Here is a 20,428-nt window from a genome sequence, read left to right as displayed (position 1 = left end):
GAGTCAGGAATCCCAAGCAGGCAGGATGTATGCCCCTCCTCCTCTCCAGCCTAGCCAGCCAGGGGAATACAGCCAGCTACTATCTTGGGCCTGGGCAAGAACTGGAATCTTCCTTGGCTGGGCCCCAGAGACATTAACTCTTTGTGAGTCCCTGGAGGAGAGCCGTGATCACCAACATGTCAGTGGCAGGCATCTGTGCGGTGCTCAAGGTTGACCTGGGTTCAGGTGAGGACCCTGCCATTAACCTGGGCAGGAAGACTAGACTCCTCACTCCACCCCGAAGCAAAGGTAGGAAAGTTTCTTGCATCTTACACCTTACAATGCTTGCAGAGCATCAGATACAGGAGAGCTTTATGAGGTAAGGTGAAGGGTGCCTGAAACTGAGGAGGAGAAAAGATGGTGTGGAAAATGTGCAAATGGCGAGGGTCTCAGCTAGGCCTCTCCAGGGGCCCTGACACCAGCCTCTCCTCCCCAGCTCACTCCCCTGTTTGCTCAAAACCAGGACCCTCAGCTGTCTTCCTCAAGTCCCCTGCGACAGCTGAAGGGTGTGCGGGGGAGGGGTGGGGGTCCAGGCAGGCTGGTCACACACTCTTGGCTGGCGCTCAGGGCCCCGCTGTCCGTCCCTCCCCTAAGCTAGGCACTATTTTGGGTGGTGTAGACCCCGCCCCCACCTCGGACGGAGCCCTAGTTCTTCAGGCAGCTGGAGGGGTCGCGCTGCACCTCGGATCTGGGCCGCTGACACATCTGCAGCCATGTCGGGCCGCTCGGTGCCACATGCCCACCCGGCCACCGCCGAGTACGAATTTGCCAACCCGAGTCGCCTGGGTGAGCAGCGCTTCGGAGAAGGTATGGCACAGACGCCACTCCCTTGCCTCCCACCCCCACCGCCTGAAATTCTGGGCTGACCTCCCAATGGTGCTGGCCTCCACCCCACGCCGGGCTTAACTGAACTCCTGAAGCGAGCCATCTCCCACCCCAGCTCCCCCCTCCTCCCCTACAAGCAGGGCTCTTTCCCTTTCCTACTGACCTCAGTGCAGACGTGGTGCCTGCAATGCTTTTACACCTGTCCCCTTATCCCCTTAGTTTGCCTTCTTGTTCCCCTTATGTCCACCCGGTTCTGCTTTGGTTTACTCTCCTCCGCCCCATCTCATTTCCTTCGTCAATCCCTTCTACCCAACTACCTCATTCTAGCCGCTGTGCCCTCTCCCCTTCCCTACTTCTCCTGACTCCCCTCATACTCTCCCCAGTCCTCGTTCCTTATTCACTCCTGTTCCCGACTCACGCTCCCTCATCCTGTCTCTTGCCTTCTCTCTCTCCGCCCCTCAGGCCTCCTGCCGGAAGAGATCCTGACTCCCACCCTCTACCATGGCTACTATGTTCGGCCCCGGGCCACCAGAGCTGGGGAGGGCAGCAGGGCAGGGGCCTCGGAGCTCAGGCTCAGTGAGGGCAAGTTCCAGGCGTTTCTGGATGTGAGCCACTTTACCCCCGATGAGGTGACTGTGAGGACTGTGGACAACCTGCTGGAGGTGTCCGCCCGGCACCCGCAGCGCCTGGACCGCCACGGCTTCGTGTCCCGAGAGTTCTGCCGCACCTATGTCCTGCCTGCGGATGTTGACCCCTGGCGAGTCCGTGCAGCTCTCTCCCATGATGGCATCCTTAACCTGGAGGCGCCTCGGGGTGGCCGACATTTGGACACAGAGGTCAATGAGGTCTATATCTCCTTGCTGTCTGCACCTCCTGATCCAGAGGAAGAGGAGGAGGTCGCCAGAGTTGAGCCCTGAGTGCCACAGACCCAGCACCCAGCGCTTTCTACCTCATGCGGTGATAGAGCAGCTGCCACCACCCCAGAGGCAACAGCATCCTTGAGGGAGGGAAAGTGCATGGGCCACAATGTATGGTTTGGTCCCTTGGGACGTGTCCTAGCCTTTGGTTTAGTTCTGGGTGGAGCTGAATAAACTCAAATCTCAGGGCCTGGTTTGTGCAGCTCCCTATTCTATGTTCTGGAGGATGGGGCGGGCAGGGAGGGAGAAGGTCATAGCCAACTAGAAAAAAGCCTCCTCAGTGAGATGTGCCCAACATTACAGAATCCCAGGCTCACACTTGGATGCTGAGATCACGCCCGGAAGCTGACACTGGCTCCAGATCAAATTCCTAGCCATAATTTTCTCACAATGCAACAAAAGAGAGAGTGATCCTGGGAGGGAAAAGGGATATGCCATCCAAACAGTCCAGAGGGCACTGTCTGAGCTGGCGATTAGAGATACAAAAACAAGGGTCTCCAGACTGTCTGGTCTGTTTTGGGTAGGGGTTGGGAAAACAGATTTTGGCTGGAGAGGATTGCCTAAAGCCCTATTTTCCCATACTAAATTCTGTCCAATGAAAATGGTCTCTGATTCTGAGGAACCAAGTATGTATACACAGAGCTACAGACATAGAAACCTCTGCCATTATCACCAAAGTCTCCTTACCCTCTGCACAGGGGAAGCCCATGGAAGAAAGTATCATACTGGGAACATCCCAAAGAGAGGAATCACTGCATCATCACTCCACACATCATCGTTCCAAACTAAGTGCAGGGGATCTAGGGCTATTAGTGTGGTGGTAAAGGCCGGGGAAGCATCCCTTGGAGGTAAAGGCTTATTACTAGAGGTTTGGTGTACCCAAGATAGCCTAGAGGTCTGACCCCTCAATTACTCTCTGTAATCAAGAGAGCATGCATGTGTATGACCTGGAGAGTGTCCAGACCTCCCTGCTCCCAAATATGTTTTTTACATGGCTGTGATGGACATCTGAAATTCTTCCATTAAAGTGGTTCATTCTTAACTTTGTTGGGTTCAGACCCATTTGAAAATCTGACAAAAGCTATAAGATTCTCTTATCAGAAAAATACATATGCTCCCAAATATGGCATACAATTTGAATAGGTTCATTCAGCTCTTGAGAGTCATTCATATGCCCCTCTTAGGGATCTGTGGACACCCAAGATAAGAACCCTCACTTGAAAAATCCAATTTGCATTTAAAGGATTGCCATCCATTTAAAATGAAAACATGCTTCAGACTAATAACTATTGGTATATTAATTTGTTAATTTATTCAACATTTATTTATCAAACCCCAAGTAATACACTATGGGGGATACACATTGTAAGTATAAATTATAAAAACTGTGTGGTCTTTTATTTTCTACTCTCGAGGATTTAGTACCAAATTGAAAAGAAGTAGAATAGAAAAAGGATCGTACTCAGACTTCAACCAGACCACCTTCTTATTGATCTGTCTTGTAACTGGGATTTTTACATGAACTTTATTTAAAAGAAAGAGTTCCTTAGCTAGGAAAACATTTGAGACCTCTGATTTAATCTAAATTCCCACCCCTTTCAAATTCTTTTAAGGTTATTAGTCGTTTTCTTTTTGGACATATCTGTTACAAATTCTTCCTTCTATTGAACCAAAATCTGCATTTTAGTCACATCTGCCCATTGGTTCTGGTTATGTCCAGAAAAGAAATGCAGTTCTTTCAAATGAAAGTCCTTCAGATAACCATCTTGTCCTCCTAGGACTTCTCTTTCCTGTCTAAACATGCCTAGTTCTTTTAACCACATCTGACAGGACTTTCCATACCACTTATCCAGACAACTTTCTCTTGAACACACTACCTTTTGACAACATAATTTGAAATTCAACATGTAAAACTAAAATTATTATTACAGTCCCGAACTGGGTGGTACCAACGTCAGTGAAGTAATCAATACCCTTGTTTATCACTCTAGACCTCTATTAATGCTGCTTTAAAGTGTATCAGGTTTTCGGGCTACCATAGCACACTATTGATTTCTTTGACGTTTCTGGCCATATGAAATCTCTTGGTTGTTTTCCTTTACATTTTTCCTTTAGATTAGAGAAAGTGGCTGGAAAGGGACCAGACGTGGAGGGCTTCGAGTGCCAGGCTAAGAAGTTTGGGTAATAGGGTGAAAAAAAAAATACAGCTAATGATAGAGTACAGAATGGATTGCCAGGGAGAAGTATGACCATGAAATAAGAGGCGCATGCAATGATCCAGTGCAAGATAATGAAGTAAGACGCTTTACCATCTGAAAACTAGCTGAGAACAAGAAGTAATAATAATAATAGCTAGGGCTTACTGAGAGCTCCCCATTTGCCAGGCCTTGGACTGGAGCTTCATTTACATTATCTCATCTAATCTTCACCACAATTATGTAAGGCTGTCACTCCCATTGTCTCCATTTTTCATAAGGAAAGAAGATGGGGAGGAGAGAAGAGTCTAGAGTGCTCTCTGTAGACCACAGGCTAAGCAGTAGGTCCCGAATCCCCAGAAGAAGCACACAAATAACTGGGCATCTGAGCAAGACATTAAAGATGGGGGTGGGAGTACCAAAGACAGGCCTTATAGGTTTCACGAATTCTCCTAGAGCCCATATTTTCTACAGAAGAATTTGCTTGACTGCACCCTAGTTGCTGGTAAGTGTGGAATGAGTAAAATTTTGGGTCATTGGAAGAAGAGGTTGAGTTGAAGTGTAAGTGGAGATTCTGTAGTTCTATAGTGAGAGTGGGGAAGTGAGTGGTTAAGAAGTGCTTAGGCCATTGCAGTCATAGAGTCATATGATTTTTGACCAGAAAGGGGATTTGGTAATCGGTTCGGTCCTCCATTTCACAGTCATGGAAGAAAGTGATTTGTCCATGTTAATTCCAGTAGCAAGGGAAAAAGAATATAAAAGAAATCCATTTCCCTAAATTTAAGTTACCAAGGGACTCCGATATTTAAACCCAGATTCTGGACAGGAATAATAAGAATTCGATACTGATTATCTCAAAAGTGAAACACAACTAAAGCTGAGTAGTACTGGGAAACGTAAAGTAAGAGTCTTTTCTCCATATAGAGAATATATTTCAACGACAGTGTGATGTTGCAGAGAAACATTTCCTAAGGAAACCCAGAGCCTTTTTCTAGCTCAGGTTTCTTTTCACTGAAGCTTGATCTCAAAGTTCATGGCTTCATCAAAGCAACTCCAAATCCCCAAGGTGAGATAGTTGTCACCTGGAGCCCGTACGTGTTCTTCTCCCCTTTGGCTGGGAAAAGTCACCTGGGAATCTTTCCAGCAGGTGGCTTCTAAAGTACAACCTGCTAGGTTGAAATCTGACACTGACAGAGACTCCCTGGGAGCTGCAACTGAAAGCTAAACCAGGAACCAGGAAATGCACAAGCCTCTTTATGTAGAAAAACAGCTGGGCTCCCTCAGAGACAGAGCACTATGGGAAACCGTCTCTGCTGCGGGGGAAGCTGGTGAGTAGGGGGCAAGTGGGGAGGGTAACGTCTCTGTCGGTGGACATGGAGGCCCTGAGAATAGAGCCTACAGATAGTTCTCTGCCAACCTACAACTGCCACCTTCCTCTGCCTGGCACCTCCCGATGCCAGCACCAGAACACCACCTCCTTCTGCGCTCACTCCTTTCAGGAGACCTCTGAACACACAGTGAAGCCAGCTGTCTGTAGAATTCCCAGAGGCGGTCTGGAGTGGTGAATTGGCATTGTTTCACTTTATCCTCCTCTTCCTCTCTTTTCCCTCTGTCCTTTCCCTTCTTCCCCAGAGGATAATTGTAGCATTTGATGGCTTACGATGTGCCAGGCATGTTACAAACTATCTCCTTTAATTTTCCCAACAATTTTATGAAGGAGGTGGCTTTACTCCTCTTTTTTTTCTTTTTTTTTTTTCAACAGCGGAGAAGCTGGGGCTCAGAGCCTTGTCAGCTGAGGCTCCGAGGTCACATGACTAGTAAGCAAATCAAGATTCCAGCCTGGGTCTGTCTGACTTCAGAGCCCATACTTTTAACCATTGCAAAATATTGCCTCTCAAATAAAGCAAATCAACTTTGGAGAAATGTTTATTTAAAAGGGAAGAAGTGAGGAGGAGACTATCCATGGAATATTTAATATAACTTTCACACTTATTTGCTGTGTGATACTTAGGCAAATCCTGTAACTTCTTTGTTCTCACACACACACACGCACAAAATAGATAACATGACCTATGTTGTTTAGGTCACAAGTTTGAAGAATAGAGGATATGTGAAAGCCTCACTGTAAATTAATCGTAATGTCTTTATCGTTCTTTTCTAGAGTTGTCATCACTATAAACCCCTGGACCTGGTTTTATCCTGTCCAGTGCCTTCTTAGCTATATCATTCCATACTTGGGTCAGTCTTGAAGATGTCTTATTTATAAATAAAGCATCATTATATTTAGAGATACAGTGAGATACATTGAAAAGAGCATATGATTTGGAGTCAGTACACCGGATTCAAGTCCTGTTCCTACTATTCATTCATTTATTAAACATTTTATTATTAAACACCTACATGTACTGGGGGCATAGTAACAGATGCAGAAGTCATAGTAATAAAGGAATTTTGGTCCCTGCCTTCTTGAGTAAGATAAAGTTGTAGGGCCTTAGTTGACCCATCTATAAAATGAGAACAATAATACGTGTTTCCCGAAATATTGTCAGAATTGTAAAAGTAAAGATTTTTTAAACTCTGACATGTCCTACAGACATAGGACATCTAGAAACATTAAAGCTTCTAGGGAAGGGGGATGTACCGGCTTCTTTACTTCCTTTCTTCCCAAGTCTGCATATTCTTCATTTTTGGTTATTTTTTCCTCTGATGGTGATAGTCATAGTAGTCAGCTTCTACTGATACTCATTATATGCCAGGCATCTAGCTGAATAGTTTACATTTATTATTTTATTTAATTCTTACAACAATCCCATGAGACTTAGGTTATTATCATCTGTGTTTTATTTTATTTTTTTTTAAAAAGGAAGACTAATGAAGTTTCAAACTTGCTGAAGGTCACACAGCCAGCCTGAAGGTCACACTGTCAGGCTGACTCTAGAGCCTAGACAGAAACACTGTATCAGATATTCTAACCAAAAAATATTTTTTTCTCTTAAATTGTCAGTAAGACTGGGTAAATATTATCTTTCTCTATCATTATCTCAATAAACTCTCAGAGACTTAAAGATACTCTAATAACAGAAGAGATTTTTATTTTAAAATATTTTTTTATGATTACAAAAGTAATACATACTCACTATAGAAGATTTGGAAAATATCAACGAGCAGAAAATAACCATAAATATAAGCACCCAGGGATGACAGGAACATTTGAGTGTATTTCCATGGAATTCTTTTTAAATGCCTACATGCATAGTTTTTATTCCCAAACACATTTTATTATCTTTTTATTGACTTAATAAAGAGTAAAATTTTCAATGCTAGTGGGTTTTCTTCCAACATCTTTCTTTAATTAATGTGTAATGTTCCATTGATTGAGGCTGCCATTTATTCAGTCAGTTCCCAGTGTTAGACATTTAGGATATTTCCTGTTTTGGTGGGTTTTTTTTTTTTTTGCAATTGTAAATAATGCTACAATGAAAATCCATATTTGCTCCTGTCTAATTATTTCTTAGGATATGGAATTGCTACATCAGAGCGCACACACATTTATGTTTAAGGCATTTTATACTTACTGCCAATTGCAAACTAGAAAGAATGTACCAATATTTACTCCTATTACCAATATAAGAGTGCCCATTTAGCTTCCTTAATCCTAAGCTAAAAATAAAACCTTATCAACTGTGTATTGAACTGCATATTCCATTTAGGTTGTGTCCAGGCATTGTGCAATATCCAACTTGGGAACTGGCTCCGTTTGCTATAATTGTGTCACCCAAGTGTATGTTATTTTAGAATTAATGTTTATCCATTTAAGTAGAAATAAGTAGGAAGATAATAGTGACAAGGGGCAAGGGATTAGAGGCTAGGATAAGGCAGTGGTAAGAGAAAGGAAGAGCTGAAGTGGCAGAACAGGAAGTAGAAAGACCCGGAGGTAGTTTCAAGGCTTTTCTTCTGAACAACCTGTAGAATTCAGATGGTGACTCTGCTTTCAACTCGTCAACCTGCATTAAAACCAAAAATCAAACCAAAACACAACCCTTTGTCAGATATGTACAGAAAAGTACTGATTTTTCTACAATAGTTAAATGGACATGATTTAGAAGTTTCCCTCTCTCTTTTTAAAGAGCAAAAGAAGGGAACTTCCTTGCGGAGACAGAAGTCAGACAAATAGGGTTGGCTCTGGTGAGAGCTGGAAATGTACTAGCAAGAAAAAGCAATGGAGTAAGCCCCAAACTATTCAGCCTATTTCCTCAGACAAGTGTTGTTTTTCTGGCCATCAAACAGTTGACAAATCACATAGATACCCTGGCTCCACTGGGGACCCCAGGGGTTCAGAAATGAGTATAAGAGGTCTGTCCTGCAGCAAGGGTGAGGTAGCTGAGTCATTCACCAAATCCAGAGCTCCCTGTGCTGTGGACTTTAAAGGTTAAACACCTCTCACTTTCTCTGTTAATTAAAAACAAGGAGAGGGAGGGAGAGAGGGAGATTGCCTGTTAGGAAAGGGCTTTGAGAAGCCTTAACTACTTAGCTCTGGTTGTGGCAGCTTCTGTGACTCCCAGAATGAGAACCTGGGCTGGCAGAGACCATCCCAAAAAAGCACCAAAACAGAAGCAAGAGGGTCTCTGAATCCAGGAATAACCCATTATTTGGCAGGTTTCCCTTACCCTCTGCTGGGATTAGCCTGTTAGACAATCCCAGAATAGCCCTCAACCCAGTTACATTCCTGGCATGTAGTGCCTGGTTGCCTGAGGCTGTATTTTGGGTCTGGTTATGTCAGTCGTACCACTCCACCTTCCAGAACCATCCCTTTGGGAGAGGTGTGGTACCCTTGATAAATGTTTTGAGGCTGGCTCAGGGTGACTCTATGTTAGACTGGGGGCGAAGGAAGGTCATCCCAGAATGTTAAGGAGACCACAGAGCAAATGATAGAGGGAAGATACAGGCCAAGGCCCTTACACGTGGGTGATCTGTTTTTCCTTTCACAGGAGCTGCCCATCAATTTTCTACAGGAAAAAGAAAACAGGTAACTGTGGTGAGGAGAAGAACTTGAGTGGGGTGGCAGCAGGGTAGCAAATTAAAGAAGGTGATAGAAGCAATGTCTTTGGAAAGAGCATCAATGTGGAAAAGAGTGGTTTTGGAAGGGATAAAGGGAGATAGTGCGTCAAAAAGAATCTTTAGGTTACTGGATTCAAGACCATCTTTGAAACTCTGGGTTTTATCCTTTCCATTATCTTAGAATGGCAAGGTTGGTTGCTCATTCTTTCATTAATTCAGTAAAAATTCACTGTGCAGTTATTGTATGTGAGGCACTGCAGAATCCCCAAGGAGGCAGAAGGCACAAGAGGAAACACACACTGTTCAGCCCTAGAAGAGTGGAAACTCAAGTTTGAGAAATAGATACATAAGTAATTACAATGACATCTACTAGTGCTATAATAGATGCATACTCATGCCGTGGGAGAATGAGAGGAACACTGATGTTGAAGAAATAATAGTAAGTTCAAAGTTGGAAGAAGAGCAGTGAGGAGAGGCTATTTTAGGCAGGGGAATTGTCTCATGCAGAAAAAAAGAAAAAGAGAGAGAAAAGACTGACTTGATTGAAAGTGACCAGTTGTTTAGTGTAGCTGAGCACTCCCCACATTGGACTGTAATAGCCTGTGTACTTATTTGTGTCCCCTTAGTAGGACACAAATACAATAGACTATAAGCTCCCCAAGACAGGAAATAGCCTACTCATTCTTCTATCCCCATAATGAGACACAGAGCCTGTAATCTAATGGGTTCTCAACATATATTTGTTGAACTATGTTAGGGACTGGTGAAAAATGAGGATGAAAGATATTATGGGCAGATTGTGAAAGGGCTAGATTGCATACCCCGCTAAGGAGTTTATATGTGGGAACGGTAGAAGTGAAAGAGATGAGAACAGAGGCAGGGAGATTAGTCAGTTAGAAGCCCACAATAATAGTTTAATTGTGATTGTGATTTGAAGGGGGCAACCTCAGTAGAGACAGGGAAGAGAGAATGGATTCAAGTTGGATTTCCTCTTCTCAGGGAATCAACCAAGATGGACATCAAAGCAGCAGCTACAGCAGCAGAAAGGCACAAAGGTAATGACAGGCCTCTGTCCCTTCTTGTGGGCCGCTCAGACATGGGTTCCTAGGACTCAGCTTTTTCACCCTGAACAGACACACCTCAATCATCTATAGAATTTGCTTCTTCTGCCCATCCTCCTCTATCCCCCAAAGGAGCAAAGTGAAGGGACATCAGTCTAACTGACCCTACATTGAAGGTAAGGGGCCAAAACCAAGCCAAGGATCTCCCTTAATGCTGTCCATTCCTCGCAGGGCAATGACACAACAGGACACACGTGTGAGGGGGTGTTAGAGCACCCTTCCTCTCAGGAGAAGAGTCAAGACCTGAGGTCGGAGGAAAGCAACTTACATTATGCAGACATTCAAGTGTGCAGCCCTACCCGACCACGCTCTGTCGGGGAAGTGAAGCACCTGCAGTTACAAAATGCTACAGAGTATGCTACCCTTTGCTTCGCCCAGGCCACACCCTGCTATGACAGCAAGAATGGGACCCTAGTATGAGCCTTGAGGAGAAAGGACCAGTTTCTATCATTTAACCACTACTCCTGTGGGAGAATCTACTGCTTTGGGGAACTGAGTGGCAGCAACCCAGGATGGCGGCCACATTTTCAAGCTTAAAGAATTCAGGAGCCCCTGGAATTGTATATCCCCAATCTTGTTCTCTCCCCCTGGCCTAGCTCTTATTTGTCACTAGGGGTGGATGGAGTTGCACAAAATGAGAGGGTTATGTTGAGGGTGCACAAAGGTAGGTTTTTGATCTCTACCTTTACTCTTGCTCTCAAGAAAAGTGCAGAAAGAACAGGTTACGCCTGCACGTGAGCTGATCTTGTTGAACTTAGTCTAATGGTATTCCTTTTACATACTTAAAACTCCAAAGCTGAAGAAGAATTGGTGCTCTAAAAAAGCATTCCGAGTTTTGGAAGACAGCTCTCAGGCTTGGCTTGGGCCATTTCCCCAGCAGCTGGGTCAAGGGTCCCCGACCTTAACAGCAAATGAGGGCAGGGGAGGAAGCATTCTCCAAACATCAGTTACAAGGACTTCAAGTCACTGATACTGACAGCACTATGTGGCCTGGGGAACTCCTCTTGGCGGGACTGCTGGCCCTCACAAGTGTGGAGCCGCTAGGATCAATAAATAGCTTACGGAACGTGCCTGGCGCATTTTCTGGGATGGGGATATGCGGGCTCTACGGAAGTGCAGCGGGTCTCGCGCAGCCTAAGGGCGGTTTGCAAGTTAAGCAAGAAGAGACAGACCTTCCCGCCTCACTAGGCAAGTTTTGCCTGGGGAGGAGGTGGGATGTATTTTGGACGGACTGGAGGCGAATTCCCATCTGCAGAAGCCGGAGCTCCCTGGGCGGGGTCCAGGCCAGTAGGAGGCGCCTCCGTACAGGCTGGGGACAGGGTCCTGGCAGTCAGGAGGCGGGGTCAAGGCTGCCAGGGGACCGGACGCGCGCTCCGGCCAGCAAGAGGCTGTCAGGACAGGCGGGGGGCGGGGTCAAGGCCGGCGAGGGTTGTGGTCTGAGCCGTTAGGAGGCGGGCCCTGACTGGCATGGGGCGGGGTCTGGGTCGGCAGAAGGCGGGGTCCGAACTGGCTGGGGGCCGGGTTGTCGGCGACTGGCTGCAGCAGGCTGGAGGCGGGTCGGGCCCTGGCCAACCTTCGCGTCACCATGGCAGCGGGAGCGCAGCAGCGACGCCGTAGCAGGAGGAGGTCCTGCTCAGAAGGGCTGGGGACAGAGATGCTGAACCAGACCCACCGATGACTTATGAGGTAAGTGCTGAAAGGCGATGATTAACCGGGAAGTATTTTTATTACCACTTGAGCGTCCAGATCAGAACTGGGGATACGCGGAGGGTCGAGGGTGGGGTGGGAAGAAAGAAGCGGAAGTTTCAAATTCCCAACCCGCTTTGGTCTTACGGGTTCTTAGTGTGCGATTCCTGATTCAGACTTTCAGAACTTGGAGGTGAGTGGGTGGGTCATTTCCTTTCTCAAGCTGGACACTGTCCTCCCCCCCAAACCGCTCGCTGCTCCTCGGTTTGTCCTTGAAAGTGATGATTTCTTAAGATGGATAAAGTATTGAAAATGGAATCGCGAAACAAACAAAAAAAATAGGTAACAGTATCAACTTCATAGAGTGTGAGAATTTTAAGCACTTGGAACAGTACATAGTATGCAGTCAAATGTTGGCTGCCATTAGCATCATCATCATTATCACTATTTTCCTGGCCTGTTTTCTGGCACAGACCTAGTCGAGTAGATTCAGAAGAGATGACTGGAAAACTGCCTCCATCACCGATTGGCAGAGCAACTCCCTAGATTATTTCCTATTAGCTGGGGGTAATAAAAGGAACTCTATTTCCAAGGGTTATTTACTATGACAGTCAAATAGATGATGGAGGTGATAGCACTATGTAAACTTAAAGTGCTCTATAAAAATTTCTGCCTTAGAATAAATGCTGCTTTGCTAGGTTAAAACTGAATTTCTGAGGATGAAGGGAAGTGAATGCCAGAAGCAGAGGCCCCATTATTTCTCCTGACTTCAGAATACTTCCTATGGTCTTAGACTGATAAATGTAGAGAGAAGGGAAAGCTGCATCCTTGCTTGACTAATGATAAAAAAGCATTACCCTGTTGTGATTATAATATCTTGGGCTGGAGTTCCTGCTAACTAGCATCCTATATCTGATACTTGTAATGAATTAAGTAGGTAGGTTTGAGGCAGGGGCCTGACCCAACTAGACTGGTTTAGCTTTTGGAATTTTTTTCCTGCCCTGTATTTTCGCATATTTCTTTTTTTCCCCTATATTCAAGGTAGCCCTGATCTGACTCTTCTAGGGACTCCGAAGATGGGGACCCAAGTGGTTATGAGACTCTGTAACTCCCTGCTGCCAACAGAGCCCTCTGTAAGTTTCTGGTGTAATGTTTAGAGGAGTGTGATGACATTAACAGATTTTCAATACAATTTTACAACTGGGGATTTCTCCATCAGGACTCAGATCATGGAACGGAATTGTAATATATTTGTTTTCTTTTTTTGTCTCCCCTTCTTCTGGAAACTCTAGCTCACTAGATTGATTACCTTTATCAAGAGTTAACAAAACTAGGCAGAAGTTGAAAAATTCTAGCAAATTAGTCAGGAAATATGCATTTTTAAAAAAGATTTAAATGTTTTTATAGAAACAATGCATTTTAATTATAGAGCATTTAAGAAATATTGCTAACCATAACTTAAAAAAACATAATCCTCCCATCCAGAAGCAATCACTATTAATATTTTAGAATGTTTTCTTCTAGCCTTTTTCTATTTATGTTCCTTACATATTTGAGGTCATATGCACATACTTTTTGACTTTTGCTTTTTTAACTACTGCTTGTTGATACAAAATTATTAAAATGTTTGTTTTCATATGAGTGCAAATGTTTGGGAAACAGTATAATGTCTGTAATTTTCTTGACCTTTCCTCTGTTGTAGGACTTTTAGGTTTCACTTTCCCCATTGTAAATAACTAATTGGTTTCCTCATTTAAGACATTTTTTCTTAGGGGTAAAGTCCCAGAAGTGGAATCTCTAGGTCAAAGGATGTGAACATTTTAAGTAATAAGTTACCTTTCAAAAGAAAAATTGATATGTCAGATATTATATACATCCGTGAGAAGGCAGAGGGACATTAGTTGGGAAATAGAAAGGTCTTTAGTAGAAATATGGCTACCTCTTGCAATGAGACCCTGGGTCCTGCAGAAAGATTATTTCATGATAGTGTAATTAGTAATGTGGAACTCTAATACATGAATGGCAGTACATAGGCTTAGGGGCATTTACAGTGTTTTTATAGTAGAGAAACTCTTGGATCACTTCCTAAATATCCACCAGATGTCGCTAGTCTTAATTTAATGTTTACCTGCAAGATAGCAGGCAGAAAACTGAAATGTGAATTTAAAAAATTCATGTTGGATATATTTGCATATCTGCTCTGATACAGTTTACATTAAGCACTAGCGTCTGGTAATTGCTTTGGTGACATCCTACTCTAGTCTCTCACAATTCTGTTTCTTTTTTCCTTTTTCTACCCACTCAGTCTGTCACACTCACTCTGTACACTCTGTTTCTATGTAATTAATATCGGATTCTCAGTTTTACTAGTCATCCTTTTACTATTCTTTCTTTCGGTCTTGTTTCTTGTGTGTGTGAATTTATGTGGGACATTCTAGGCAGAGGGACAATTGTGAAGGCATGGAGGTGAAAATGAGCCTTGTAAATCATTGAGACATTATGGAGCTTGCTACCTTGGGCCTACGTGCTTTGGGAGAAGGCTTTAAGAGTTGAGCATGAAGAATCCATATCTGATATGCTAGGAAGAGGGAGTTTTTGAAGACATTTGAGCAGTTGAGCAGCAAGATTATCTAAGATTAAGGGGCAAGGACTGGCAGAAAAGCTGGGGACAAAGAGAACTGTTTAAGAACCAGGACACGTTAGGGACCTTTGCCAGTAGATGTGAGCCCTTTTGTATATATTTATGATGATGTCTCTGAAGATAAATGCAATACAAATTCTAAACAAATGTTACTGCTAAGGAACTTGTTAATGTGAGAAAACAAAAGAAAGATTAAGAAATTATTTCAGAGTCATTTAAAATATTGCCATTGACAATTTTAATATTTATTTATTCAAATTGCCATAGTCTTAATGATTGGTCATAATAGATCTATTAAATTTTGCATTGGTGTGAATTTCACACTTCTTCTACACAGGGAGAAGTCACAGTCAATATTTTCACCAAATTACAGTTCAAAGTCTTATATAGGCTAAGATATTATCTGTATTAATAGAAGTGATGCATGAGTTTGCTAAGGTTTCCTCCACTGGCTCGTTCATTTATTCATTCATTCATTTAACTAAAAACATTTACTGAGCACCTTCTATATTGTAAGAATTATATTAAAGTATCATATAATGATTTAGAACTTAGACTTTGGCTCCACCATTTAGTAGCTATAGGATCTGAGCAAATTCCTTATCCTCCAAACCTCTCTTTCCTATATAAAATGGAGACAATAAAAAAATATACTTTTTATGGTAATTGTGACCATCAAATGAGCTAATGTATCTAAGTGCTTAGTACAGGGCTTGGCACATACTAAAAGCTCAATTTTGCTATTGTTACAGTTGTATATAGATATTTGGGTAGCTAGCTTTTAGTTTTAGTTGATAAGGGAGGTGTCTGCCATCATTGATAAAATAATGCAGGACTGAGGAAGCCTGGTATAATTTCAGAAAACAGGAGCATGGCAGCAATATGCAGATAGCAGCTTGCTTGGACCCTTTGCCTCTTCTCTCAGGCAGAGTAAGTGACAGGCCTGCAGTAGTGGGAGTGGTTCCAGCTACCCAGACTGGCTTGCTGTTTTCCCATATTACGGGCATTATAGGATGCAGATCATTGTCCTAGTTATTCCTAGTTCTCTTAGCTAACCCATTTATTCTCCCAGCTCTCATATTGATATCACAATGTGTTGGAATGGGGAGGATGGAAGGAATAGTAAATGTTAAAACTGCTTAGAGCAAAAGCTCAGTTCTTCGCCCAGGCTACCTTTGAAGGCAGACCACAATAAATATGATGATCTTACCTTCTCAGAAAAAAAAAAATTGAGATTATACAGTCCAACAGAAATTCTGTGTTTTTCCAAGTGTGAGAGACATGCTTATATGAAAATTTTTGAAAGACTTCAATAGTTATTTGGGGGCAATAGAACAGAATATCTTGAAATTATACTATCTAAATTTAAATGAATTAAAATTAAATGCCATTTAAATTTTAGTTCTCATTTTAAGTGCTTAATTGCCACACGGGGCTAGTGGCCACTGTACTGGACAGCACAGATATAGAACATTTTCACCATCACAGAAAGTTCTACTGGATATCACTATTGTAGAATATGTGGTTGGTATAATGATAGACTTCAGGGAATAGTGCAATCTTGGACTATATGCCCTATAATAAATCTTTCATCAATTCACCACGATGCTCTCTAACTTCTTCAGCATGTTATGAGATGTAGGGCAAATAGCACAGTGTTGGGCATCAGAGGTCTTTGGTTCAGATAGTAGCTCCCATAGACTAGCTGACTGACGATAAGTACCTCTTCTAGCCTTAGTTTCTTTATCTGTGAAATGAGGGAGTTGAGCCAAATGAGTTCTTTTCTTTGGAGCTTAAAAATTCAGTGATTTAATGAGTCTTTTCCTAGGAACACTGAGCTCACAGGTCCTACTTTGATATGTGACTTGTTTGAGAAACAGTGACCTCTTGGCATAGATAACTGTTAGTAGGAGCTCCCTCTGATGTTTCAATATTTTCTGCTGTGTCCAAAGCATGATGGGCTGTCAACCAATAAGAATCTTCTCTCCAATGATCCATCAACTGGGAGTTTTGGTTTGGTGTAACTATGCATATATATGCATTGCATGCAGTGTTATGTTTTTTGGAAGTATAACCTCTCTTCAAAAAGGGCCTTGTTGCATTAACATAGTTTAGTGACTCACCTGAGGGTATTACACCATGAACTGTGGTTGTGGTGAGAGTTCTTGACAACTGAATTCCCCAGATAGATCATGAAGGACAGTGGTCTTCTGACTTGTGGGCTGCTTAGGTTCAGTTTGATTTGTCATCATGGCTTCTCCCTAGCCTTATCCAGAATAGAACCCATAGCATTCAACCAGCAGCAGCCACTTAACACCTCCGCTGGCTTTCTGCTTCCTGCTTGCTGTGGTCAGGAAAGTGTGTCCCTTCTCAGAAGCATCTTTGTATTTAGCAGCTTTAGACATTCAGACCAGATGTTGTTAGTTCTGGCAGCTCTGGGTAAAAAAATTTTCTCTAGTGACCTTAGGGGGAGGTCATTAAGTTGAATAAGAGCCATTACTGACTTTTCTTGTTAAGGTACTAATGGGGATTTTGGGAAGGAATCTGAGCCTTCTGCAAAATTATGTGTAGAGTCTTAGATCTTCAAGTTGCCTGTGTCAACGACCAGTCCTGTCCCTGGATAAGGCCTTGCCCTTCTCTGAGCCTTAACACTCTGTAAACCCTTCCCCTCCATCTGGGATCATGAGATGTAACATAATACATTCGGATGTTCTTTCTGTTTCCAGTTTTCCTATAGAAAAAGAATGTGCACTGAGAGTACAAATGACTAGTGTTTTTAAAAATAAATAATCAGAGCTGTGACTTGAATAACTAGAAACAGAGGGGAATAGCTCTCAGTTTCACTTGAGCAAGCTTTACTTAACTCTCTCACAAGCACCGGAACATTTTGGTGGTAATTTTAATTAAAACCCATGTAATTAAAACTCATTAAAAATGCGTTTTACATTTTAGCAGTTATTTTAAAAAGAAAAAGAAGGATTTTTGTTAAAACCCTGGTTATCCTTGGTTTACCCTTGATGCTTTTGTTATCCTGTGTGATTAGCTCTATTTCTATTAAGTATATCCTAATACGATCAACAACTAAATTTTTCTTTCTATTCTCTTTTTTCTCTCCTGGATGGTTCTTCTGTTTCTCTTTTTGTTTCTCTCCCTCTGCTTCTCGTCCTTTAGCCTAACCTCACTGTCCAGGCTCCCTGTGGAAAAAGCTTGCTGTTTTCAGCTAGTTTGGGGAAAAAAATCCTGTGATTCACTGTCCTTCCCACCCACCATGTGGTGGGGTGCTTGCGGCCTTAAATCAGCAGATCTCGTGTGTGTGTGTGTGTGTGTGCGCGCGCGCGCGTGTGCAAGCGTACCGGCACTCCCGTGTATGTGTGTGCGCGCGCACGCGCGCACGCACACACACACACACACGCCCCAGCCCGCCCGCGCGCCAGCGGTGCTCTCCCTCCTGCTGGCGGGGCCTGGCTGCCAGCCAGCGCCCTCCAGCCGGTGCGCGCCCAGCTGTTTCTATAGGAACCACGACAGCACCCCGGCTCCTCCTGCAGAGGCCCCCGTGTGAGCATGCCCAGTGGATGCCGCTAGTTTGGCTCGGGTCTGGGTTTCCAGTAAGTGGCATGCGGGACTCCGAAGAGATCCCAATGAGCTAAGCGAAGAGTCTTTGTGTGCAGAGGGAGGAGGAGGCGACGACCGCCTGGCCTGGAGACCCCGCCCGGGGAACCCCTGGCAGGAACAATGCTAGCTTGCCTCACCCGGGGGAACTTACTGGACGTCCTGCAGGAGGGCTTCAATGAGGTAACTGCCCCTCCCACTCCCTAGCTCCCCTCCCCCAGCACCTCCCGCCTAATTTCAGGAAAGGGTTGTCCTCCGCCCCCATCTTCACGAGGACTCCAGAAAATTCGCTGCAGGTCCCTAAGGGGGTTATAAGGTGGTGGGTATGGTGCGGTTGAGACCAGTGAACAAGGAGAAATCAAAAGGGCTGCCTGCCTTCAGCTAAGCTGGGCAATGATCATCCCTGGTAGCTCATCTGAACCCAGAAGACAGGGCCACAAATTTAGAGGTCATCTCCTTACCCGAAGAGGTGGTCTTCACCCTACCCAGGGATTACCTCTAAGGAATTCCCCTGAATATGTGGCTTAAGTGCGCATTCTCTTTGAGCCGAGGGAGGGGTAGGGTGGCATTGCATTGGTAGAAAGTTTGAGAGAGGGCAGGGAGTATCTTTTTCTAAATCCACGGCAAAATATTTCTCCGCAACCAAGCGCATGGTTGGTAGAGAGGACTTGAGAGGAGAGAAGGGTCTTGGGTTTCTGGACCCATTTCAGGGGAGCCAATATTTGCTCCCTTCTATGTGAGAGTGGGGGACTGGGGCCCCAGTCTGACAGACAGTATTGGCGAGGGCTGGCTAGGGTGTTTTTCTCTTTACTGTTTTCTCTCAAAATTATTTATTCCATTTTTTTCTCTTGTAACACTTCCCCCTTGAAATTTGCTCCATATGTATTTCTTTGCTTCTGAGCCCCACCCTTGGGGTTTCCTTATTCCAGCATCCAGGAAGACCCCCTACAAGGAGACTTCGACTGTTAGCTGTGTCTTTCTTCCTTTTTCCTTTTCTTTCCACCTCTTCTCTTCTCCCTTCATCTTTTTCTTAAATTTAAGATTTTTTCTTTAAATCAGTTTTTAATTAAACAGTGAACATGTGAATACATTCTTTTCTTAAATACAAACATTATGGGCAAGACTGAGTGCCTTGGTCCTGGCCTTTTCTCCACGGGTAACCATTCTTATGAATTTGTGTATGATTTTCTTTCTACAGCAGCACTACAAGCTCCTTCCTTAATTCTTGTTTCTAATTAAGAAGCTCTGCAGCCTGACCTGTCCCAGAACCTCCCCAAGCCCTGGCCCATGTACCCAGCCTTGTTCCTGTCACAGGGAGGAAAACTGCAGAGATGCTGTCCCAACCTAACTGACTGAGTCAGAATTTTCCTTTGGCGGAAGGGTGTCACAACCTTCACAGAAAGGCAGAGCTTGCATCCTGCCTCCGCTGCAGGGCTCCTTGTCTTTGCATGGGGTTCTTTTGGAACACATGTAAGGAGATTGTTAACAGATGGTTATGGTCTGAGAGCTGAAACACAGACGAGCCAGGAAGCCACCTCTTTAAATGCTTCTAGTAGTCCTGGGTTCTCTTTTCTCCATCTCTGCCTTTGGGCCTCCCCTGGTCTCAAGCTGCGCAGGTCTGACTCATCCACCGAATTGTGGCAAAAGGTCCTGAGGTCCTCTTCTGGCCTCCCCTTTTTAAAACTCTGTCCCCAGGTATCAGGTCCCACTGTCTCAACAGGAGGAGAAAACCAGCACAGAGTCAGTCCTAGTCTTCGCCTTCTGCTCATTTTTCACTTCCAAACCTTTCAACTGAAGAGCCAAGAGGCTTGGCTGTCTTTTTCATGTTTTAGTGTGTTCATAAATATCCCCTGACCTCTAGTTCTCGTAAAACATAAAGGAAGGGGAAAGTGGAAGAATTTTCTTTTTGTAGTGGTAATGGAGTCTTCATAAAAACAACAGACACACAGCTTTATTTTCATTCATCTCTAAAATCATACAGTAATGCCTCTTTTTTCTTTCTGACATTTGATTTTTCTACCCATACTGTAAACTTCCCTCTATCCTTCTACGGGCTAATATATGATCTATTTTCTTCTATTAGTAGATTTGAACTCTGATAGTCAATAAGTACTTTTGGTTTCTCTGAGAAACTGACATCGTCTAAATAATACTAATAGTAATATCTATTGGGTTCCTTACAGTTTAAATAATTATTTCACATATGTAATAAATATTTCTTACAGTTTAAATAATTATTTCACATATGTAATAAATATTTCTTTCCACATACTGTATCACATTTAGTGTTACTAAATAATGCTATGATTAGTTATTTCAGAGTTGGTGGGTCGCTGA

General features: G+C 43.7%; 3 protein-coding genes across 15 annotated transcripts in view; all 3 read left to right on the top strand.

The window, feature by feature from the left end:
* Positions 1-43: 43 nt before the first annotated feature.
* Positions 44-1,970, top strand: HSPB2 (heat shock protein family B (small) member 2). Of its 4 annotated transcripts, none has more exons than XM_016149051.2 (3): positions 44-288; positions 634-846; positions 1,327-1,970. In XM_016149051.2, the coding sequence occupies exons 1-3, from the start codon at positions 177-179 to the stop codon at positions 1,779-1,781; spliced, it is 780 nt and encodes a 259-aa protein (XP_016004537.2). In that variant the 5' UTR covers positions 44-176; the 3' UTR covers positions 1,782-1,970. The 4 variants fall into 4 exon arrangements, with proteins under 4 accessions (XP_016004537.2, XP_016004540.1, XP_016004539.1 ...); XM_016149054.2 differs by having other exon boundaries at positions 46-288; positions 659-846; XM_016149053.2 differs by having other exon boundaries at positions 46-358.
* A 3,097-nt stretch (positions 1,971-5,067) lies between these two features.
* Positions 5,068-11,221, top strand: CUNH11orf52 (chromosome unknown C11orf52 homolog). 2 transcript variants are annotated; one of them, XM_016149050.2, is made up of 4 exons: positions 5,075-5,304; positions 8,965-9,002; positions 10,034-10,089; positions 10,327-11,221. In XM_016149050.2, the coding sequence occupies exons 1-4, from the start codon at positions 5,273-5,275 to the stop codon at positions 10,573-10,575; spliced, it is 375 nt and encodes a 124-aa protein (XP_016004536.2). In that variant the 5' UTR covers positions 5,075-5,272; the 3' UTR covers positions 10,576-11,221. The 2 variants fall into 2 exon arrangements, with proteins under 2 accessions (XP_016004534.2, XP_016004536.2); XM_016149048.2 differs by lacking the exon at positions 8,965-9,002 and having other exon boundaries at positions 5,068-5,304.
* A 507-nt stretch (positions 11,222-11,728) lies between these two features.
* Positions 11,729-20,428, top strand: part of DIXDC1 (DIX domain containing 1) — a 66,468-nt gene continuing 57,768 nt past the window's right edge. For 2 of the 9 annotated variants that reach the window (XM_016149045.2, XM_016149041.2), the window contains exons 1-2: positions 11,729-11,841; positions 12,907-12,974. In XM_016149045.2, the coding sequence (XP_016004531.2) occupies positions 12,918-12,974 (57 nt within the window). In that variant the 5' untranslated portion in view covers positions 11,729-11,841; positions 12,907-12,917. Of the gene's footprint in view, positions 11,842-12,882; positions 12,975-17,950; positions 18,275-20,428 lie in introns of those variants that run through there. The other 7 variants (XM_016149040.2, XM_016149044.2, XM_016149047.2 and 4 more) reach the window with 7 other exon arrangements.

Source organism: Rousettus aegyptiacus, unplaced genomic scaffold (assembly GCF_014176215.1).
Source record: "Rousettus aegyptiacus isolate mRouAeg1 unplaced genomic scaffold, mRouAeg1.p scaffold_m13_p_5, whole genome shotgun sequence".
NCBI lineage: Eukaryota > Metazoa > Chordata > Mammalia > Chiroptera > Pteropodidae > Rousettus > Rousettus aegyptiacus.
This window is presented reverse-complemented; position numbering and strand designations above follow the sequence as displayed.